The following is a 14,418-nucleotide window of genomic DNA, read 5'->3' as shown; positions in this document are numbered from 1 at the left end:
CTTCTGCATCTACAGAGTCTCATAGGGGACAAACTTCATTAATTGGTCAGGAAACTGAAATCTAATTAGCAACAGAAAAACACACATGGCAAACAATATGTTAAGTTGCTTTTTAAACCACATCAGGAGATCATTTTTGAGGTCAGGGAAAAATTCTAAGACATTTTAGTGACCCTTTAATTAAAGTGCGCGCCTAGCAAGAGGCTGTTGTTTAGCTGTGTTTTTGTCGCGCACATGTGATGGTAGAGTTTGCAAAACAAATACCCTGAATTTATGCAAATAATCATGAATGCATTTTGCCAGGAAAGCATAGCCAACTTTGTAGTTAACATTTAATTGAGAAGACGGTTTTCCTTGGCATCATCGCTAACGGATAGACTGAAGCAATAAGGCCCGAGGAGGTGTAGTATACGGCCAATATACCACGGCTAAGCACTGTTCTTATGCATGACGCAACGTGGTATTTATCCAGGCAGTATCACATCCGGCTGTGATTGGGAGTCTCATAGGGCGGCGCACAAAAATTGGCCCAGCGTCGTCTGGGTTTGTCTGTCATTATAAATAAGAATTTGTTCTTAACTGACTTGCTTAGTAAAATAAAGGTTAAATTTAAAATAATTAAATAAAAAATATATAGGCCATATATCACAAACCCAGAGGAGCCTTATTGCTATTATAAACTGGTTACCAACTAAATTAGAGCAGTAAAACTAAACGTTTTGTCATACGCGTGGTATACGGTCTGATATACCATGATTTTCAGCCAATCAGAATTCAGGGCTCAAACCACCCAGTTTATAAAAAGTGGTAGACTGCACGCACACGGACAGGGGCATTCTGGTCTTCAGAAAGTTGCAGGAAATATGAATCTCTGATATATTCTGTTCATGTCTAATGATAAACTTAGAAAAATTAATACATTTTCAATACATTTAGTTGATTCCCTATGAGCTCAATCATTGTTTTTATATTGTCGAATTTCATCGCGGATTGTATAAGAACCTACATGAGGTGTCCTCCATTGGAAAATAGAAATCAAACCTCGACATAATTGGACATATTATACTGAAGGATTTCCGCTTCCTTTCATAGCCTTGTTTGTTATCCCCTTCAATTTAGGGACCTAAAGGTGACATTGGCCCCAAAGGAGAGACTGGGAGACAAGGAGAGCCTGTAAGTTCTGGGTCCTTACTGCTGTATATTTGTCTGATAATACTATTACATATAAACAGTTGTGAATGAAGCCTTGTTTCTATTCCAGGGTCCTCCAGGATTGCAGGGTACGCAGGGCACACGTGGACTGCCTGGCAATGTGGTAGGTTCATTTTGTGAAAATGACAACCCCCAAATATTTTAAACATATGGAATTTGTGTGTTGGTGCTCGAGGACATCCCTAATGCTTTAAACTAACCTTTAACCTAATGTGTGCCCTGAACTTCTCTCTCTGTCTATGACACAGGGCATCCCTGGAACCATTGGACCACCTGGAATAGCTGGACAGAGAGGAGAGAGGGTCAGTAACCGTATCACTGCTTTGCTATATGGAAGAACAGGTGATCTCAAATGTGTTGTTCTAGGGACATCATATTGTAACTCGTAACTCGTGTGTTCTAGGGACCTTCTATTGTAACTCGTGCTGTGTGGATGACTAAGCTATGCTATGCAACACTATGTTCATCTCCCTGTGTGTGGTGTGTTCCAGGGAGAGATGGGGAAGGAGGGTCGTGGTGGCGCCCCAGGCCCTCCTGGAGATGCAGGCATACAAGGACCCCCTGGCCTACCAGGGAAAGGCAAAGACGGACAGAACGTAAGACACAGAAACATCACTCTGTATAAGACGTTCAAACCTCATTGTTACGTTCAAACCTCGAGTTTCTCCTGTCTGTGTGACCACTATAACCAAGGTCAAGAGTTTTGCATGGTCTTGTGGCATAGTCAGGAAAAAGTCCTGACTACAGAATTAACACACATCTAACTTGTTATCCAGACTCTAAGAAATATGAACCAGAGTTTGTTGGCTCTGGGGTTTCAAATTAAAAGCCATTCACATCCTGTACGGGTATTGGCTGCATATGTACATAAATCAACATGCATTTAAATACAACCATACTACAGTATGACTGGTTATGTTAGTGCGGTACAACCCGCATTATACAGTTATGCCAACGGTTTGACCTAGAACCTTTTTACTCATTTTCTACACCACAAACATATGGTGATAATGCTGAGAAAGCAAACAAACAGAACATACACAGGTTCTGCTTTATCACATGAAACTAATGAATGAACCCAGCGGGACATGTGCTGTGTGTGTGTGTGCCCATTTTACTACTGTCAGCTGCTGCTCTATAACACATAACATATAACCCTCATGCATACACCAGTACAGTACACTATTTGCACAAATACATAGTGATTATTCTCCTATGTGTTACATTGGTTTCTATTACCCTAGTCCAGGGAACTGTAGTACCATGTATTTTATGCTATAAGACTTTAAATGCCAAGTGTTTGATTTGACCAGCCAGTGGGCTCATAATAGTGTTATGTGTGATATTATATTACAGGGTGATCCTGGACAGCAGGGAATTGAAGGACCGCCTGGCCAGAAGGTAATGTAATTTTAAAGTTGGGTTGGGGTGGAAGGGAGGGAGGGGTAGAGAGAAACATTAGTGCCTTGAAGCCAGGGGTGATTCTGGTGACAAAAAGGTTTTCTTTTTCTCTAGTTTAGGAAGAAAACAATCCATTTTGGTTGGACAAAAGCAATTTTCTTTGACCACCATACCGTGACTGATTTAACAACAACTTTTTTAACAACAACTTTTTTGGGAGCAGGAGATTAGTGGGGGGGATGGAGAGAGTAATTAATTGAGGAGAATGCAAGGTAGAGGCCTTGCATGTACATTCTGTTGATTCCATCTCTGTAGTTGTTAAACCATCCTCCATGGTCACCTTTACAACCACCACACTGAATACTAAAAGTTCAGATTGGATTCTCTGTTGTTAGAAATAAACACAAATGTGATGTATCTTGCCTGAGCAGCCAAGACCTGCAAAGATCAACAACCACTCTGCTCAGCACAGCAGAACTCTCTGAGCCAAACATTACGATAGTGCAGGAATGTCATCAGAGAGTATTGGCGATTGCATTAAGAGGACACAGTGTCCGCTGGTTGGATGGTGACCAAGGTTCTGTTGGTGTCTTATTGGATGGTAACCAAGGTTGCGTCTGTGTGTTCCAGGGCCAACCCGGATCCCAGGGACTTCAGGGGGTTCCAGGGAACAGGGGTCCTCCAGGAGAAGGCAAAGTTGGACCCCCGGTATAGACAACCACGCCACACACACACACATAACCACGCCACACACACACACACATAACCACGCCACACACACACACATAACCACGCCACACACACACACACATAACCATGCCACACACACACACATAACCACGCCATGCCACACACACACACATAACCACGCCACGCCACACACACACACATAACCGCGCCACGCCACACACACACACATAACCACGCCACACACACACACACATAACCACGCCACGCTACGCCACACACACACACAACCACGCCACACACACACATAACCACGCCACACACACACATAACCACGCCACGCCACACACACATAACCACGCCACGCCACACACACATAACCACGCCACGCCACACACACACATAACCACGCCACACACACATAACCACGCCACACACACACACATAACCACGCCACACACACACACACACATAACCACGCCACACACACACACACACATAACCACGCCACGCCACACACACACACATAACCACGCCACACACACACACACATAACCACGCCACGCCACACACACACACACACACACACATAACCACGCCACGCCACACACACACACACACACATAACCACGCCACGCCACACACACACATAACCACGCCACGCCACACACACACATAACCACGCCACGCCACACACACATAACCACACCACGCCACACACACACACATAACCACGCCACACACACACACACACACACATAACCACACCACACACACACACACATAACCACGCCACACACACACACATATAACCACGCCACACACACACACACACATAACCACGCCACGCCACAAACATAACCACGCCACACACACACACATACCCACGCCACGCCACACACACACACATAACCACGCCATGCCACACACACACACACACATAACCACGCCACACACACACACACATAACCACGCCACGCCACGCCACACACACACACATAACCACGCCACGCCACACACACACACACACACATAACCACGCCACACACACACACATAACCACGCCACGCCACACACACACACACACACATAACCACGCCACACACACACACACACACACACACACACATAACCACGCCACACACACACACACATAACCACGCCACGCCACACACACACACACACATAACCACGCCACGCCACACACACACACACACATAACCACGCCACACACACACACACATAACCACGCCACGCCACACACACACACACATAACCACGCCACGCTACGCCACACACACACACAACCACGCCACACACACACATAACCACGCCACACACACACATAACCACGCCACGCCACACACACATAACCACGCCACGCCACACACACACATAACCACGCCACACACACATAACCACGCCACACACACACACACATAACCACGCCACACACACACACACACACATAACCACGCCACGCCACACACACACACATAACCACGCCACACACACACACACATAACCACGCCACGCCACACACACACACACACACACACATAACCACGCCACGCCACACACACACACACACACATAACCACGCCACGCCACACACACACATAACCACGCCACGCCACACACACATAACCACACCACGCCACACACACACACACAACCACGCCACACACACACACACACACACATAACCACACCACACACACACACACATAACCACGCCACACACACACACATATAACCACGCCACACACACACACACACATAACCACGCCACGCCACACACATAACCACGCCACACACACACACATACCCACGCCACGCCACACACACACACATAACCACGCCATGCCACACACACACACACACATAACCACGCCACGCCACACACACACACACATAACCACGCCACGCCACGCCACACACACACACATAACCACGCCACGCCACACACACACACACACACATAACCACGCCACGCCACACACACACACACACATAACCACGCCACACACACACACACACACATAACCACGCCACACACACACACATAACCACGCCACGACACACACACACACATAACCACGCCACGCCACACACACACACATAACCACGCCACGCCACACACACACACATAACCACGCCACGCCACACACACACACACATAGCCACGCCACACACACACACACACACACATAACCACGCCACACACACACACACACACATAACCACGCCACGCCACACACACACATAACCACGCCACGCCACACACATAACCACGCCACGCAACACACACACACACACACATAACCACGCCACACACACACACATAACCACGCCACGCCACACACACACATAACCACGCCACGCCACACACACACACATAACCACGCCACGCCACACACACACACACATAACCACGCCACACACACACACACACACACACACACACACACACATAACCACGCCACGCCACGCCACACATAACCACGCCACGCCACACACACACACACACACATAACCACGCCACGCCACACACACACACACACATAACCACGCCACACACACACACACATAACAACGCCACACACACACACATAACCACGCCACGACACACACACACACATAACCACGCCACGCCACACACACACACATAACCACGCCACGCCACACACACACACACATAGCCACGCCACACACACACACACACACACACATAACCACGCCACACACACACACACACACATAACCACGCCACGCCACACACACACATAACCACGCCACGCCACACACATAACCACGCCACGCAACACACACACACACACATAACCACGCCACACACACACACATAACCACGCCACGCCACACACACACATAACCACGCCACGCCACACACACACACATAACCACGCCACGCCACACACACACACACATAACCACGCCACACACACACACACACACACACACACATAACCACGACACGCCACACACTCACACATAACCACGCCACACACACACACACATAACCACGCCACGCCACACACACACACACACATAACCACGCCACGCCACACACACACACATAACCACGCCACACACACACACATAACCACGCCACGCCACACACACACACACACACACATAACCACGCCACGCCACGCCACACACACACACACATAACCACGCCACGCCACACACACACACACACACATAACCACGCCACGCCACACACACACACACACACATAACCACGCCACGCCACACACACACACACATAACCACGCCACGCCACACACATAACCACGCCACGCCACACACATAACCACGCCACGCCACACACATAACCACGTCACGCCACACACACACACATAACCACGCCACGCCACACACACACACATAACCACGCCACGCCACACACACACACATAACCACGCCACGCCACACACACACACACATAACCACGCCACGCCACACACACACACACATAACCACGCCACACACACACACACATAACCACGCCATGCCACACACACACACACATAACCACGCCACACACACACACACATAACCACGCCACGCCACACACACATAACCACGCCACGCCACACACACACACATAACCACGCCACGCCACACACATAACCACGCCATGCCACACACACACACATAACCACGCCACGCCACACACACACACACATAACCACGCCACACACACACACATAACCACGCCACGCCACACACACACACACACATAACCACGCCACACACACACACACACACACACACACACACATAACCACGCCACGCCACACACACACACACACATAACCACGCCACGCCACACACACACACACACATAACCACGCCACACACACACACACATAACCACGCCACGCCACACACACACACACATAACCACGCCACGCTACGCCACACACACACACAACCACGCCACACACACACATAACCACGCCATACACACACATAACCACGCCACGCCACACACACATAACCACGCCACGCCACACACACACATAACCACGCCACACACACATAACCACGCCACACACACACACACATAACCACGCCACACACACACACACACACATAACCACGCCACGCCACACACACACACATAACCACGCCACACACACACACACATAACCACGCCACGCCACACACACACACACACACACACACACATAACCACGCCACGCCACACACACACACACACACATAACCACGCCACGCCACACACACACATAACCACGCCACGCCACACACACACATAACCACGCCACGCCACACACACATAACCACACCACGCCACACACACACACTCAACCACGCCACACACACACACACACACACACATAACCACACCACACACACACACACATAACCACGCCACACACACACACATATAACCACGCCACACACACACACACACATAACCACGCCACGCCACACACATAACCACGCCACACACACACACATACCCACGCCACGCCACACACACACACATAACCACGCCATGCCACACACACACACACACATAACCACGCCACGCCACACACACACACACATAACCACGCCACGCCACGCCACACACACACACATAACCACGCCACGCCACACACACACACACACACATAACCACGCCACGCCACACACACACACACACATAACCACGCCACACACACACACACACATAACCACGCCACACACACACACATAACCACGCCACGACACACACACACACATAACCACACCACGCCACACACACACACATAACCACGCCACGCCACACACACACACATAACCACGCCACGCCACACACACACACACATAGCCACGCCACACACACACACACACACACATAACCACGCCACACACACACACATAACCACGCCACGCCACACACATAACCACGCCACGCAACACACACACACACACACACATAACCACGCCACACACACACACATAACCACGCCACGCCACACACACACATAACCACGCCACGCCACACACACACACATAACCACGCCACGCCACACACACACACACATAACCACGCCACACACACACACATAACCACGCCACGCCACACACACACACATAACCACGCCACGCCACACACACACACACATAACCACGCCACACACACACACACACACACACACACACACATAACCACGACACGCCACACACACACACATAACCACGCCACACACACACACACATAACCACGCCACACACACACACACATAACCACGCCACGCCACACACACACACACACATAACCACTCCACGCCACACACACACACACATAACCACGCCACACACACACACATAACCACGCCACGCCACACACACACACACACACATAACCACGCCACGCCACGCCACACACACACACACATAACCACGCCACGCCACACACACACACACACACATAACCACGCCACGCCACACACATAACCACGCCACACACACACACACATAACCACGCCACGCCACACACATAACCACGCCACGCCACACACATAACCACACCACGCCACACACATAACCACGCCACGCCACACACACACACATAACCACGCCACGCCACACACACACACATAACCACGCCACGCCACACACACACACATAACCACGCCACGCCACACACACACACACATAACCACGCCACGCCACACACACACACACATAACCACGCCACGCCACACACACACACACATAACCACGCCACACACACACACACATAACCACGCCATGCCACACACACACACACATAACCACGCCACACACACACACACATAACCACGCCACGCCACACACACATAACCACGCCACGCCACACACACACACATAACCACGCCACGCCACACACACACACATAACCACGCCACGCCACACACATAACCACGCCATGCCACACACACACATAACCACGCCACGCCACACACACACACACATAACCACGCCACACACACACACATAACCACGCCACGCCACACACACACACACACATAACCACCCCACACACACACACACACACACACACACACACACACACACACACACACATAACCACGCCACGCCACACACACACACACACACACATAACCACGCCACGCCACACACACACACACACATAACCACGCCACGCCACACACACACACACACATAACCACGCCACGCCACACACACACATAACCACGCTACGCCACACACACACACATAACCACGCCACGCCACACACACACACACATAACCACGCCACACACACACACACATAACCACGCCACGCCACACACACACACACATAACCACGCCACACACACACACATAACCACGCCACGCCACACACACACACACACACACACATAACCACGCCACGCCACACACACACACACATAACCACGCCACGCCACACACACACACATAACCACGCCACGCCACACACACACACACACATAACCACGCCACGCCACACACACACACACACATAACCACGCCACACACACACACACACACACATAACCACGCCACGCCACACACACACACACACATAACCACGCCACACACACACACACACATAACCACGCCACACACACACACACACATGACCACGCCACACACACACACACATAACCACGCCACGCCACACACACACACACATAACCACGCCACACACACACACACATAACCACGCCACGCCACACACACATAACCACGCCACGCCACACACACACACATAACCACGCCACGCCACACACACACACATAACCACGCCACGCCACACACATAACCACGCCATGCCACACACACACATAACCACGCCACGCCACACACACACACACATAACCACGCCACACACACACACATAACCACGCCACGCCACACACACACACACACATAACCACGCCACACACACACACACACACACACACACACATAACCACGCCACGCCACACACACACACACACACACATAACCACGCCACGCCACACACACACACACACATAACCACGCCACGCCACACACACACACACACATAACCACGCCACGCCACACACACACATAACCACGCTACGCCACACACACACACATAACCACGCCACGCCACACACACACACACATAACCACGCCACACACACACACACATAACCACGCCACGCCACACACACACACACATAACCACGCCACACACACACACATAACCACGCCACGCCACACACACACACACACACACACATAACCACGCCACGCCACACACACACACACATAACCACGCCACGCCACACACACACACATAACCACGCCACGCCACACACACACACACACATAACCACGCCACGCCACACACACACACACACATAACCACGCCACACACACACACACACATGACCACGCCACGCCACACACACACACACACATAACCACGCCACGCCACACACACATAACCACGCCACGCCACACACACACACACATAACCACGCCACGCCAAACACACACACACACATAACCACGCCACGCCACACACACACACATAACCACGCCACACACACACATAACCACGCCACGCCACACACATAACCACGCCACGCAACACACACACACACATAACCACGCCACGCCACACACACACACACACATAACCACGCCACGCCACACACACACACATAACCACGCCACGACACACACACACACATATAACCACGCCACACACACACACACACACACACACATAACCACGACACGCCACACACACACACATAACCACGCCACACACACACACACATAACCACGCCACACACACACACACACATAACCACGCCACGCCACACACACACACATAACCACGCCACACACACACACACATAACCACGCCACACACACACACACATAACCACGCCACGCCACGCCACACACACACACACACACATAACCACGCCACGCCACACACACACACACACACACACACATAACCACGCCACGCCACACACACACACATAACCACGCCACGCCATACACACACACATAACCACGCCACGCCACACACACACACATAACCACGCCACGCCACACACACACACATAACCACGCCACGCCACACACACACACATAACCACGCCACGCCACACACACACACATAACCACGCCACGCCACACACACACATAACCACGCCACGCCACACACACACACATATAACCACGCCACACACACACACACATAACCACGCCACACACACACACACACACATAACCACGCCACACACATAACCACGCCACGCAACACACACACACACATAACCACGCCACGCCACACACACACACACATAACCACGCCACGCCACACACACACACATAACCACGCCACGACACACACACACACACATAACCACGCCACGACACACACACACACATATAACCACGCCACACACACACACACACATAACCACGCCACACACACACACATAACCACGCCACACACACACACACATAACCACGCCACACACACACACACACATAACCACGCCACGCCACACACACACACACACATAACCACGCCACACACACACACACATAACCACGCCACACACACACACACATAACCACGCCACGCCACGCCACACACACACACACACACATAACCACGCCACGCCACACACACACACACACACACACACATAACCACGCCACGCCACACACACACACATAACCACGCCACGCCACACACACACACATAACCACGCCACGCCACACACACACACATAACCACGCCACGCCACACACACACACATAACCACGCCACGCCACACACACACACATAACCACGCCACGCCACACACACACACATAACCACGCCACACACACACACACACATAACCACGCCACGCCACACACACACACATATAACCACGCCACACACACACACACATAACCACGCCACACACACACACACACATAACCACGCCACACACACACATAACCACGCCACGCCACACACACACACATAACCACGCCACGCCACACACATAACCACGCCACGCCACACACACACACACACATAACCACGCCACGCCACACACACACACATAACCACGCCACGCCACACACACACACACATAACCACACCACGCCACACACACACACACACATAACCACACCACGCCACCCACACACACACACATAACCACGCCACACACACACACACACACATAACCACGCCACACACACACACAGCCACGCCACACACACACACACATAACCACGCCACGCCACACACACACACACATAACCACGCCACGCCACACACACACACACATAACCACGCCACGCCACACACATAACCACGCTACGCCACACACACACACATAACCACGCTACGCCACACACACACACATAACCACGCCACGCCACACACACACACACATAACCACGCCACGCCACACACACACACACATAACCACGCCACACACACACACATAACCACGCCATGCCACACACACATAACCACGCCACGCCACACACACACACACATAACCACGCCACGCCACACACACACACACATAACCACGCCACGCCACACACACACACATAACCACGCCACGCCACACACACACACATAACCACGCCACGCCACACACACACATAACCACGCCACGCCACACACACATAACCACGCCACGCCACACACACATAACCACGCCACACACACACACATAACCACGCCACGCCACACACACATTCAATCTTGCAGCATATTTTGAACATTGAGAACATCTTTATCTTTTACAGGGACCTTCAGGGCCAAATGGTGCAGTTGGACCCCCGGTAAAAACATTTTTGTCATAATTATGCTCGGTCTTAGATTGACAAAGTCAATGTGAAAACATGAACTGAGTAATGTTCAAAGAAAAGTTCAACTGACTGCTGTTTGTTTCCTGGTTCAGGGCATGAGAGGTCTGTCAGGCGTCGCTGGTACACAGGGACCTGCAGGACACAATGGTTTACCAGGACGACCAGGAGAGAAGGGATCCCCAGGAGAGCCAGTAAGTTGACCAGTACAGTACATGGGGTTGGAAACATCCCAACAACACTGCAAACTCAGACCAAATACTGTACGTTCACTATACTGTACCTTCGTTATCACTGCACTGATATGATGGAACACCTATGGGGATGTATTAAAAACAAATAATGTGAAAATCAGTCCAATCAACCTTTGTATAATAATAGATCAAACTAATATAAACCATCTCTTTCAGGGAGCAGCAGCAGACTTATCGGATTTGAATCTGAAGGTAAGGAGGAGAGGGCTATTACCGTAGTACTGTTTCCTCCCTCTTGTTCAATGATACAGTGTATTCTGAGACAGAAGGATTCTTTCATCACTCAGTGTTTCTCCTTGTCCTTCAGGATGTGTGTTCAGACTGCCCAGCCGGAGCCCCGGGACAGCCTGGTCTGCCAGGGACACCAGGGGACAAGGGACAAGCTGGACTCCCAGGGAAGAACGGACAGGACGGGTACCAAGTAAGGGCAAAGTCAGAGCACCATACTATTCCAGCTGTTGTATGATAAAGGCACATCCTGAATCGTTAATAGGAATAATATGATCCTCTCCATGGCACTTCTTCATACTCTAAACACTACAAAGAGAACTTACGGCTAGGCGGCCCACCAGCGGAACACCTGTCTGCAACTTCCGGTGAAATTGGAGGGCGCGCAAATCAAATAAATAATCATAACAATTATGGATATTAAACATTTAGGTACATACAAGTATCTTATATCTATATATCTTATAATTCTTGTTAATCTAACTGCATTGTCCGATTTACAATAGGCTTTACAGCGAAAGCATGCCATGTGATTGTTTGAGGACGGCGCCCCACATCAAAATATTTTACAACCAGCACAGGTTTCATAAATTCACAAATAGCGATTAAATATTCACTTAATTTTTGAAAATCTTCCTCTGATTTGCAATCCAAAGGGTCCCAACTACAACATGTAGTGTTGTTTTGTTAGATAAAATCTAGTCCAGTTGGCGCCATCGATTTGAGTAATCCACTCGTTCAACATGCTTTC

The 14,418-nt window shown here is 50.9% G+C and overlaps 1 protein-coding gene across 1 annotated transcript in view; it reads left to right on the top strand.

Annotated features, from left to right (window-relative positions):
- LOC129820011 (collagen alpha-1(XXII) chain-like) overlaps positions 1-14,418 on the top strand; it is an 82,600-nt gene that overhangs the window by 56,419 nt on the left and 11,763 nt on the right. The window contains exons 35-44 of the mRNA XM_055876799.1: positions 1,120-1,173; positions 1,262-1,315; positions 1,461-1,514; positions 1,704-1,808; positions 2,569-2,613; positions 3,244-3,321; positions 13,126-13,161; positions 13,281-13,379; positions 13,596-13,631; positions 13,747-13,860. Coding sequence (XP_055732774.1) covers positions 1,120-1,173; positions 1,262-1,315; positions 1,461-1,514; positions 1,704-1,808; positions 2,569-2,613; positions 3,244-3,321; positions 13,126-13,161; positions 13,281-13,379; positions 13,596-13,631; positions 13,747-13,860 — 675 coding nt within the window. The remainder of the gene's footprint in view (positions 1-1,119; positions 1,174-1,261; positions 1,316-1,460; positions 1,515-1,703; positions 1,809-2,568; positions 2,614-3,243; positions 3,322-13,125; positions 13,162-13,280; positions 13,380-13,595; positions 13,632-13,746; positions 13,861-14,418) is intronic.

The sequence above is a fragment of the Salvelinus fontinalis genome, chromosome 22, assembly GCF_029448725.1.
Source record: "Salvelinus fontinalis isolate EN_2023a chromosome 22, ASM2944872v1, whole genome shotgun sequence".
NCBI lineage: Eukaryota > Metazoa > Chordata > Actinopteri > Salmoniformes > Salmonidae > Salvelinus > Salvelinus fontinalis.
The sequence above is the reverse complement of the archived record's forward strand: the minus strand, read 5'-3'. Positions and strand labels throughout refer to the sequence as shown.